Below are 12,569 nucleotides of genomic sequence, written 5' to 3'. Positions count from 1 at the left end.
CTGTCTATCAGTGGTTATCATCACTATATCTTATGAAGCTTAATTAATAAAAGTAATCTGAACAGTGATTTATTCATTTTTGGTAATGCTACTGTCCACTGTATTTTCTGTATAGCAACAGCAGGCACTCTTGGGGTTTCGTTAAAATAGATGCTTCAAGCTTTTAGCTAACAATGTCTTAATGTTTAATCAGACATAGTACTACGCAACAGTCAGCCTGACTTTGAATTTCTCAGAGTACAAGTGCTTTCAAAATAAAAAAAAATAAAAATAAAGCCTGTTACTTTTTATCCTTCACCAAACAAAGGACATACCATGGTAATAATTTACAACAGCTCCAGTGAGAACACTTGTAACGCTCCCTGTAATATATTTTTAAATAAAAGCACTAAGAAAGCATCAAGGAACTCAGCATGGCTGCCTGTAAGTACACTTTGCTTATTTGGACATATTTCGATCCAGTTATCTGGAACCTATTTGGTCCTGCATTCAATATGTGTACTTAAGTAACTACCATCCCAAAATTGAACAGACCCCTAGTGTTGCATGTGTGACTGTTATCTTTGGGGCGTGGTTATGTTTTGGCTTATCAGTGCAAGTCAGTCATTACAGATTTAATTAACTGATTCAATTCAGGGATTTTTTAATCTACATAAAAAAAAGAGAAAAATACATCCTAATTAAAAGTATATGGTACATTTAGTAAAAGAAATAGCTTTGCTTTAAGCAAACATCTTCTGCTACACTGCTTTCCAGAGCCCCCCTACAGTCCTGTAAAAAGCTGGCTCTGAAATGAACTTGTGCCATGCCAGCCTTCGCCTTATTCAAACCCTGCGTTCACAGCCAGTGCATCTCAATTAAGATGCAACGTCCATGACAGCCACAAGAAGCCTCTTTCACTGGCCTCTCCTCCTTCTGGCTAACTTCAGCACCTCAGCAGCTTGGATTCAAACGGGCGATTCAGGAATGTGTACAAAATTGAAACCCAGCCATCGTGAAAACAGGCAGCAGTGCAGTTGTGTTGGACAAATGAGGGTACAGACCCCCTCAGCCAGGGCATGTTTAGTGTGCGGGGGCTGTGGGTTTGAAGGGGAGGCAGGCTGAACGTGTAGTTTTGCCATATCCTCCAGCAGGAATGATTATTTTATGGGCAGGATGCTGCGATTGAGAGGCCAGTGTTTGGGGCGCTGTAACAGTTGACCCAGTTGGCCTAGATGAAGGAAATCGGATAAAGCAAGGTGAAAGCATGCTGCCTGTGTGCATAGCAAAGTAGGACTGAGGGAAAAAACACAGCATGGGGCATTTGATCAAACCCACATGTAGGCTGACAGTACATTCAGGGAGAAAGAGGGCATAAAAATAAGGCCAGTTGTTAGAAAAACAAACGGAGCTATTTTTTATTGGTCTAAAATACACACAAACTGGGTATACACAGGGCAAACACTGGGAGACACCTCATTTTTTTATTCTTATTTAAAGGCTTATACAAATTTAATAAAAACGCCCATAAAAGTCTACTGTTATATTGTATAATACCATCAAAATGTATATAAAAGATCGCGAAAAAAAACTAGACAGTGAAAACGTATGCTGTGGGCAGATCAGTCTACGTTCTAGCTTAGTTTTATTGAGAATGGGGGTGGACATTGGGTGTGTTCAAAAACCTAGTACGCTCTCCACATAGACAACATTTTACGTCATCCTACGCGTGCTCCCGAGAAGGAGGCTGTTCGAAATCCTAGATGCCTTAATATGCTCACTAGTAAGGTATCTTAAAATTTCAATTGTATTTTGACACAAGAACAAGTGAGCATCCGATGCTGCCTTAGCGGTGAAGGCAATCCCAGCATTCAGTGCGGCACAACTTTTCTCACAGAAAAAAAAAATTATGGCGAACGGTGCAGAGAAACAAACAGTTATTTTCAAACGTAAATAAATTACTATTGATTTTTAATTTGTATAAACGTGTACAAGTGTCATTTATTTGTAAATTTGGGCTTATCAGCGAATTTAACCATTTTCGGTATACGGAAGGAGATGTTAGTTGTGCCACCCCATCCCATTGGTTTAAATGGCATGAGGCTAACTATGATAGCTTAGTAAGCGAAAACTGATGGAATCGCTGTCTAAGTAGCATGTTCGAATAACCTCCCTTATAAATTGATGACTTATTAGAATCCTCTCTACTCAGGCAGCTGCCTATGTAGGCAGTAAGACAGCAAGGCAGCTCACTAGGTTTTCGAACACACCTCTGAGTGTTCTCTGTGGTATCACTGACTCACAGGGGTATACTGAAATATTAGAGAGGTATATACTGCCATCAAGGCAACTTCTTTTCCAGTCTATATTTTCTATATAGGTTTTTTTTAGCAAGGCAATGTCAATGTGGCTTCGTAGACAAAGAGTGCACGTGCTTGACTGGCCTGCCTGCAGTCCAGTAATTAAATTGTGTCGTGTATACATAAGAGCAAGTTTATACACAGTGTGTAAGTAAGCCAACAGAGCAAAAGTAAGATCCAATCTCATACTTGGCACTTTTTTTACGAGTAATCTGCCTCAAGTTGTTCGAAAAAATTACATTTAGCATTTAGTGGACGCTTTTATCCAAGGTGACCGACAGTACTATGACAGTATATTGTCTAAGCAGTTGAGGGTTAAGGGCCTTGCTCAAGGGCCCAACAGTGGCAACCTGCAGTGGTGAGGCTTGAACTAGCGACCTTTGGATTACTAGTCCTGTACCTTAACCATTAGGCTACAACTGCCCTCAAAAATCACACAGGTTATTTTTAATCATGACGTAGTACTGCATCAGTTACTATGTTTTTTAAACACAGACCAATCTGCAACATAAAAATACAGTGCACTTTTAAAACAGAACTATCAGAACTCTAAAATACCTCCCTGATACTTTTACCTCTGGGGGAACTAAAGCGTCTGCTTTCCAGACACATCACACATCTAATTTCTCCAAACATCCTCCACTGACCTCTTTTCACTCACTTCTTTCCAGCCAATCTCTGTCGCCTTAGAAAAAAAAACATGTTCTCACCGGGACCAAACAATCCCAGTCTAATTTACTTTTTCAGGCCAGAATATGTACAAGTGTTAATGGGAGAGCGGAATCAAATTAACTATAATTAGTCAAAGCTGAGGAGAGCAGTGAGCAGTGCTGGGGCGCATGGGGAAGCCATCGCTCATTTTATCATTCTCCCCTCGCATTCCATTAGCATCATGTAGCCATTAACTAAAATATACAGGCTTATGCAAAAGTTTGGTTATTGTTTTTTTTAAATAAAATATGTATTAATGCACAATGTGTTTAATTAAACTGTCGTGTGCATTTTATATACTGTTTGTTTTGTTTTCTTTCGGCTGCTACTAGTCTATATACCTGATCTGGCACAGTTTTTACACCGGATGCCCTTCATGATGCAACCCTCCTCATTTTATCCGAGCTTGTGACTGGCACTGAAAGCGCACTGACAAGAGCATCTATCAATCGCTAGACTGTTCAACCACATAATGTCTGTGTAGATGCCCGACCGACCAACAGGACCACTGGTTGCCTTAATGATGGTTATCATTAAACACCATATCTAAAGCTCACCTGCTGTGCTATAATTGGATATAATGTTTAAAAAATATGCTTATTAATCAAGTTATTAGAAATACCTGTACACCCGGCTACTCATGGCAGACTTTATTTTTAACCAGTCATTTTCTAAGGAGTACAATGCATAACACCATACAGACATTCAGTTCAAACATCAGTATGGAAAAACATGATCTGAGTACCTTTTGTCTGTGGCATGTTTGTGATGCCAGACAAACTGGTCTGAGGGTTTCAGAAACACTATTTTAAAATTTTTAATACACAACAGTCTCTAAGAGTTAACACAAAATTATATTTAAAAAAAACAACTAAAAATCATCCAGTGAGTGGCAGTTCTGGGTGAAAAAGTTCAGTTTATAAGAGAGATCAGAATCAATCCTGGGCTACAAGCATAAAATTAGATTTCACATCAGAATTAGGACTGGTCTACCCAATATAATTACACTGTTTAAAATAAAATGGCAAGTGAGTAGTTTGGCCACTCAATGCCCTTTTAATTTTGTAACAATGTGTGTGAGGAAGCTGGGTTAATAAGGGGCAGCAACACCTGAAATATTGCCATTCTGAAATAACAGATCACAATGGTTCTTTATTGTGGCACAAATTGGGGTATGGCTACATCTAAACAGGCTTTTTAACCTGTAGAAACAGCCCTTAGAGGGATGCCTCGGCTTAGTCTTGTTACCCAATGAACCATAATAATATAATGGGTCAATAATATTCACTAGCAGCCATTACTGAAGCATAGCCTATTCACTTCTTACACATTTTGTCTCTTTGAACTCTTCCATCTTCTATATTTCAATAAGCAGTGACACATTTCTCACAGAAAATAGTGCAAATGCACTCACTGAAATACTGTGTCACCAATATCAAATACTATTTTAATATGCCCATGTTTAGGGAATACCTTAAGTATTCAGCTGTATGTAACACCACAGAAAAGGCATGAAAGGTCTTCACTAGGGAATATGTTCAGGTACTTCAGGGTGCTGAAATTCAACAGTGTAGAGGTGTTGGAATTTAAAAGGGTTTCTTGTGTGTGAAAATCTGTGTGTGCATGAACGTGTTTTTACTCTGTCTCAAAACAAGTGCCAAAGGTTTTATGATTTACTCTGCCAAAGTTATGCTAACAGGGTAGTTGAGCAATTCAAATAACAACCACGTTTCCAGTGGAGTTGGCACAATACTACGATTTGGTGGTCAATATAAACCCCAGTATATTTGGACAGTTGTCACATTTAAGAAATTTCAATGAACTTTGCTTTAAGTTGTGAACAAGTGTTTTAAGTATCAAAGTATTTTCAAACAGCTTGTAATTATTGTCTATGACCACAGTCATGACTACTTATCTTGTTGAATGCATCTTGAACTTGCACATAGTTTTTTTCTCTTTAAATCTCAAAATTAAGCAATAAAACCTTAAGGCTCACCCAAAAATGGAATTTAAGAATGATAGTTTTAGAGTTGCATTGGCTTACATCTTAAATACTAAAGGACTGCTGGACATTCCCAAGTCTCAAGACCTTGTCAAGACAGACTTGTGGTGCCAATCCAACTGAGGTTAACAAAGGTCATTTTTGTATATCAACTAGCTATTAACTAGGGCTTCCTAGGTCAGAGTTTTTTTTTTTTACCAACACCACCTACAAAGAGTGAAAGTTAAATAAATAGATTTTGATATCTGATTAGTAAAAACACTAATGATACATTAAAACTTCTTAATTAAAACATTGTTTCACGTTGCCTGCTAGTTGTTCTGCTGCCTAATATGCTTTAGCTACTAATGTTGCAGGTTCTTGCCAGGACAAAAAATGTCAGACATGACACCCCCTACTCAAGTATTTCAATCTGCAAAATTCTTTATTGTACAAGTGTCCTTAAATATCATGACATATGATGACAGTTTCTACTGTAGTGTGTGTACTAACCTGCATGGCGCAGCAGCATCTTAGAAATGGTTGTGTGCTGGTTGAGGAGTGCATCATGCAGTGGGCTCACTCCCTCCACCTGACTGTCCAGCTGCAGGCTGGGGCAGTGCTGCAGCAGCGCCCTCACACACTCAGTGCTGCCATGGTTACATGCCTCATGTAGGGGTGTCCAGCCAACATGGTCTACACACACACACACACACACACACACACACACACACACACACACACACACACACACACACACAGGGGGAAAACATTACTGCTAATCAGAAGAAACATGAGAATACTGACTTTTGCACAAAAAAGTCACCTGGATGATCCTAATGGGAAAATATCTTCTAGAAAGACAAGTCAAATTTAAATTTAAACTAAAACCAAAATTTAAAATTAAGAACATTAAGAACCAACAGGCAAACATGGCAGTGCTAGTGTGGAAGAACTTTGCTGCCTCAAGACCTGGATGACTTGCTATTAGAGATTAGTTTGACCATCAGGAAATGCTTTAGAAGAAGGTACAGTCTGAACAATCCAAAATATAACAGCAAGTTCACATTTAAATGGCTAAAAAATAAACAAAGGTTTTAGAGTGGACTGTTTAAAGTCTTTACTTAAACATTATAGCCATGATGTGACAGGACTTTAAACAGTTTAGTCCAAAAGAAAACTAGCAATGTGTTAAAAACCCTAAAATCCTTATCACAAAAACATTAAAGTATGTATTACTAATATTAAAAAAAAGTCATCAACACTTTTTAAAGGAAACCAACACTGATGGACTTCGCTGATTAAATAAAGTCAAGAATTTTGACACAATTGTGTCAGGACTACAAACATACAGATCTAACACTGTCCTTACAGTCACTGCAATCTTGTGTCACCCAATATGAAATATCACATATTACAGAAAGGAAAGTGACAACCTTTAATATCATTGTGTTAATGCTTTAAAAGAATGTGTTGTTTTAGCTAACATTACATTCACGGCATGAAAAGCAGCAGTGGACTGAATTAAAAGAATAAAAATCAGGTGCAGAAGTAGCAAGGTGAAGCATTCTAAGCCATAGGTCTGGATGCATAGCAATTTTCCTGGGTAGCTTGGTTAGCTACTAATAAAAACTTAGCTGTAGTGGCACAATCATAAAACTTGCAAAATGCTAATATTTAATGGTAGCAAAAAATGTATCATACAAATTATATTTTATTATAATATTGTCCCTTTTTTTTTAATTTTTTTTATTCTCCTTGCAAACATAAGATTTTTCACATTTTCCAATATTTTTTTGTAGCAGATTTACTTTGTATTATACATAAAAACATTGCAAAATCAGTTCAGCTAAAATGTAAAAAATAACCACATTGAGTTCATCAGATTTGGAGTAGAAGACAAGATTCAGGTTCAGTAATCTTGCTAGCACAGGGGTGAGCACTTGACTGGGCTGTGGCCAAAACACCCCTGCGAGCACTTTTATTAAAGTAAGTAGTGTGACGTACAACCCCCCCACCCCACGCACAATGGGAAGGGTCTACAGAGGAAAGACATCCGAACCTACCTTTAGCGTTAGCATCCACACCAGGCAGGCTGAGGATCTGGAGCACAATCACAAACTGGTTCCTCTTGCAGGCTCGATGGAGGAGTGTCTCCCCTACACGCAGAAAAGATGGCAGATGAGAATGGAGAACGACTGTTCTGATTCTATATTAGGGGTGTGTCCTGTCATTTTTCCACAAGACACCCCCAAATGCCAAGATCACAACATGAAAGAGAGAATTTCTAAATGTGGGGGAAAAAAACTTAAGAAGGATCATTTAGATTAAAAGTAGAGCTGATTAAAAAATTTGGACCTTTTAAAATAGTTTTTTAAATGATAAATCTGCTTAGGTGACCTTTAAGGTGCTTTTTTCTTTTAGCATCTCCTTACTTACATAACCACGTCAACTGCACTAAAATGAGTGAGGGGGAAAATAAAAATCGGATTCCATCCTATTCAATATTATTCATCTGTCACAGACGATTATGGTAGACAGATCATCTCAAAGTCTCAAACAGGATTTTTTTAACATGCAGGGTTTAGAAGCACCAGCGAGCATCCGGAAAAGTACAACAACCCGACCACAAAAGCCTCCTGAGGCTTTTTATTTACATTTTCTTTCTGGCTCCCTCTATTGCTTCTTTTTTCTGCTACAATATGAATGAAGAATATATTAGAGGCTTTGCTGCTCCCCTTTTTCATGTATGGCTGAACTTTACAAGGAAGTTAAAGGCCAAGCATGAGTGCCTCTGTGGCTGCCAGCATAATATGCCAGTGCAAAGCTGCTAATAAATGCTTTACTAGCTCTCACCAGGGCGCCCGGCTCTCTGCAGCCTCTGCCAATTCGATAAAACCAGCAAAGGGGAATGGAAGAAAAAAGACGCTACCCTCTTTCTAAGAGATGTGGGGAAAAAGAAAAGAAGATGCCGCAATCCCCGCAGCATTAAGACGCCTTTATGTTTTAAGAAGCGTCTTTTAAGCTGGATCAAACACACAGAATGAGCTTTTAAGGGAAAACGTCAAGATAATGAAAAATGGCTGAATGTGTCTATGGTTAGGGGGTTATCTACGATCTGTTAGGAGCAGAATGAAAAGTGTTAATGTAGGAACAAAGTCAGAAACATGCAGTTGTTCTTTGGCATAAGTAGTTTGTAACAAGAACGGTTGCACCCACTTGACTTTCATAAAAAAATAAAATAAAAAAAAAGTTTATTTATGCATTTTCTCCCATTTTCCTCCCCAATTTAGCATAGTCAATTTGTCTTCTACTGCTGGGGGATCCCTAATTACAGTCAAGGTGAGTATATTGCTGCTCACACCTCCTCTGACCTGCATGCAGCCCTTAGCAGAACCCTTTTTCACCTATGCACTCTGCACAGACGCCTTTCTATCTGGCAATCAGGGTCCTTACACAGCGTTTGAAGACCCCACCCACATAGTCCGGTCAAACTGCCCTAGCATAGTGTCTGCTGCAAGCAGTGCCGATTATGCCCGCTAGATGCCGCCCAGCCGACTGATGGCAACGCGGAGTTTCGAACCGAGGAGTTCAGAATCTCGGTGCTGGTGTGCTAGCGGAATACCACCTGGGTGCCTAACTCACATATAATTCGAAACCTAGCAGGTGTTAAGTGTAAAATGTAATGTTAAATGTAAATGTTAAATGTAAAGTTCAAACATTTACCCACTTAAATACCATTTATACCTCAAAACAGCAATGATCTATTTTTTAGGTGCTAGTTGCGCTACCGGATTTCAGCTACAATGTATTTGGCATCAAGAAGCTACTTTACGTCTGGTTTATTAGCTGGCCATTAACTGATTTTTTACTAATCCCAGCTGGACAATCTATCCCTGCAACCAGCATGAAGTTCCCTACTGTCTAATTACCCCACGGTCACAGGTTTGTGAACACTTGACCCTGAGGTTGTTCATCCCTTTTTAAAAAGTTTTTTGCATGCATTACTAGAGACTCCTGACCAATCTTAACACATGCACTGCCCTGCCAACCCACCTTATGCATTACATACATGCTGGAGAATCACATACTAAAACAAACCCCTTCCAGCATGTGTGAAGTCATTGGGTTATTCCTATAGAAACATGCTATACCTCAAGAATTTATCAATCATTCTACTTTTACCTGTGCCCTACCCAGATAATAGGTGGTAGTGGTAGTACCACATGATGCTGTGGTGGAATATAAAATGATGCACCTTTCAGCCTTTCCTCTTTTAGACATGACCAATGGTGTCTGTAGACCTGACCAAGCTAGCTGGATAGCATGATGCACTGCTAGACTACCCAGGCGACAAGTCTGCTTAGATTAAATATGACATCCCAGACACACACTCCAATGAAACAGCTAATGTTTAAAATGGTTACCAAAGTTTATATCTAGTCTTTGTGAAGTCTTAAGTTTAGTAGGAGAAACAGTCCTAAATATACACTCATACAATTATAACAGACTTTACAGACAGGCATTAGCCCTGTTGGTGTAATCAGCTCCAGCAGTTTTGTCTATATAGAAGTAGCTGAGGTAGGCTATACTTAAACCTTAAATCATGTTCTTAGTGGGACCATGGGAAACCAAAGTCAGGAACTGTAGATATTAGTACCGCAGCCAAGGTTGGCACATAATAGCAACATAGAAGATCCAACAGAACATTACTTTGAGTCTGGATTGTTTGGTTTAACACATTTGGGAAAAAAAAGAAAGAAACAAGACAAATGATCTTTTCATACATCTGACTTTTTAAATCAGTGGTCTCAGTACAAAAGTGCAGCCAAAAGGCAACAAGCTAAAAGTGTGAAAATAATTTCTCAAAAGGCTAGGTAAAAAAAACAACCTAATTAGCAGTCGATTCTAAAGAAATGAAACAAACAGAAGGCAATAAAACTATGACTTAATGAGAAGCTTGGCATCTCGGCTGGTCTCGGCTTGCAACGTTCCTTTTTCTGCTCCTAATAGGCTCTAAAACCCAGTGATTAAACGTTCCTTAACTCCCAGTGTGTACACATCCTCACAAATGCCAGGCCCAATCTTCGGCCAGTTAAATCATTTTAATAGCGCCAATTTGGACACAACGTCTCCATTATAAGGATAATTGCATACTCAGCATTTACAAGCATGGAAGAGATAAATCTGTCCCAGTCTTTTCTATAAATTCACCAACTGGTTGACATTTTACTCTTAAGATGTCAAATAGTGAATGAGGCTGTTTTTCTCTCCCTGGAGGACTGTTTGGTCGCAAAAGGTGTGACGCTGGGCATAATGGCTCAGCTGGAGGTTAGCTAATGCTTTAAAGGAGGCTACGTGTCAGTATTGGACAATTAGTGTGTTCTTACCTTACATAGTCATAGGGAAACAGGCAATACGAAATTCATATAGATATCACAACGTATTAACATTATAACATTTTCCAAAGTATTTTATCATTGCCTTCATAATACAACTGACAAATAATAAATCTACAATAAATCTAAACTACTGTTTCAACAATTCTTCAACAATTCTCTCTTATTTTTTCATTTAACTTGTTGACCTGAAGGTTTTTTTCACAAGGTTCCACTGATTTGTATAAATAGGCATCACAGTGGTGTAGCTGGTAGTGTTGGTGCTGCACAGCAGCAGATTTCAGATTTCCATGGTCTTGGGTTCAATCTTAGTTTCCGGTCAGTGTGAGGATTTTCGTATCTTCTACCTGTTTCTACATGGGTTTCCAGTGGGTACTCAGCCAGTGATAGACTGGCACCATGCTCAAAGTATGTTCCTGCCTTGCATCAATGTTTTTATAGGTAGTGTCAGTGTCATATTTTAATCTTAAGTTCAAAAGCTTATTCTGAAAATTCACCATCCAAAGAGATTGGCATGTTCTCCCTACATCCAAGTGAGTAAGTTTCCTCTCACCTTTCCAGAGGAAACACATGCTGGAGTTGTAATAACTACTTAAAAATGCACTGTTGGGTATGTCACGAATTGCTATTGCTATATACATTTTCCAATATTTCCCACTGAAAGTTACCCTGGACAGAGCACCAATCCATCCTAAATGTATTTACTTTTTTTTTTTTAGGGAATGGGTGATGTTGACAAAAAAGCCTAGCCATTGGGAGGCACACTTGCCAGTGCACTCTCAATGCTGTTCCCAAGCCTATGATAGAAATAGAAGGGTTGTGTCAAAGAAAGAATCACATATGATGGGACAATACAAAGCAACAGGATATTGTCATTTGGGAGATTTCTTGTGATGTCATATCGATCTACTGTATATTAAACTGCCTATAGCCTATATTGGGTCTACGAAAGATTCCGATTCAGTTGTTGATGCATAACCCGCTGAAGCAGACCCAGGTGAGGAAGCTTCCACCAGTAGTTCACCAGAAATAAACCCAATACATCAACCAAAATAAGAAAATCCTAGAATAATAAACCCTCATCATTTTCCAGCTTTGCCATTCATGCTGAAAATGTAAGGATAATATCATAACCCTTGTCGAGGGGGGGTCCCAGAAATTTTTTTGAACATGGGAGCATCTAATAAAAAATGGTTGAGAGCTGCTGATGTAAACAGTGAAATGGCACATGCACACTAAGGGCTGGTGAGGGAAAGTTACAAATCAGCACTCTGAAGCTCTACAGCTCTGTGTGTCTGAAATCTGTAGCTTCACTCTCAGATTAACTGTGACCTGTTAAATTCATTTATATGACCTTTTAACTGACAGCATTGATCAAACAATGGATTTTTGTCAGTTATTGACTAACTGATTAATTATTAGCATTCATAACCAGTGCATGGCCTCAGAAATAATAAACTGACTATATTGGCACAAATCCAGGCTGCTATAATAGCAAAAGCAGGTACATGGTTTTGAAATAAGGAGACCAACAAGCATAATTTTACTCCAGTATTTATCTTAAAATACTGTCAATAATAAAATAGCTATATTATTAAAGCATGTGGTCACTAAAGGAATTAAAAGCAAATACAAGTCAGACATTTAATAGTTACATAAAAATGAATAAACATGTTTTATTTGTGACGACTCTATCCACTTCCCAACAAAATACTCCGAACTTCAGCCAAATACACAACAAAATGACATTAAAAAAAGTAAAATTGACAAGTTTACTGCCATTCTGCCTAGTCTACCCACACACTCTGCGCTTAAGCCAAGGAAATCCGAGTGCATTCAGTGGGCAGACAGCTCGGGATGAAGTTAACAAGGCACCATGGACCTGTACACTGCCAGAATGGCTGCACTGTCAGAAATACAGCACATGGCTCCGAGCCTGCGGATGCATCATCAAAAATTGATGTCCTGCACATCAGTATAGAGAACACGTAGTGCAAAAACAGCACGAGGCAATGAGTAGCAGCACAGAGTCTGCGGGCCTGCCTCTCACTCGTTCTTGCTCTCTCTCTCCATGCCCTCTCCTTGCTCTCTGCTCTGGCACGGGGCTATTTCTGATCAGGTAGAGGAAAGATGAGCGCT

General features: G+C 38.9%; 1 protein-coding gene across 1 annotated transcript in view; it reads right to left on the bottom strand.

Annotated features, from left to right (window-relative positions):
- Positions 1 to 12,569, bottom strand: part of slf1 (SMC5-SMC6 complex localization factor 1) — a 37,200-nt gene that overhangs the window by 7,296 nt on the left and 17,335 nt on the right. Inside the window, exons 17-18 of the mRNA XM_063017854.1 lie at positions 7,098 to 7,190; positions 5,545 to 5,727 (exon numbers count right to left, since the gene is read on the bottom strand). Of these exons, the coding sequence (XP_062873924.1) occupies positions 5,545 to 5,727; positions 7,098 to 7,190 (276 nt within the window). The remainder of the gene's footprint in view (positions 1 to 5,544; positions 5,728 to 7,097; positions 7,191 to 12,569) is intronic.

The sequence above is a fragment of the Trichomycterus rosablanca genome, chromosome 21 (genome assembly GCF_030014385.1).
Source record: "Trichomycterus rosablanca isolate fTriRos1 chromosome 21, fTriRos1.hap1, whole genome shotgun sequence".
NCBI classification, from domain to species: Eukaryota; Metazoa; Chordata; class Actinopteri; order Siluriformes; family Trichomycteridae; genus Trichomycterus; species Trichomycterus rosablanca.
The sequence above is the reverse complement of the archived record's forward strand: the minus strand, read 5'-3'. Positions and strand labels throughout refer to the sequence as shown.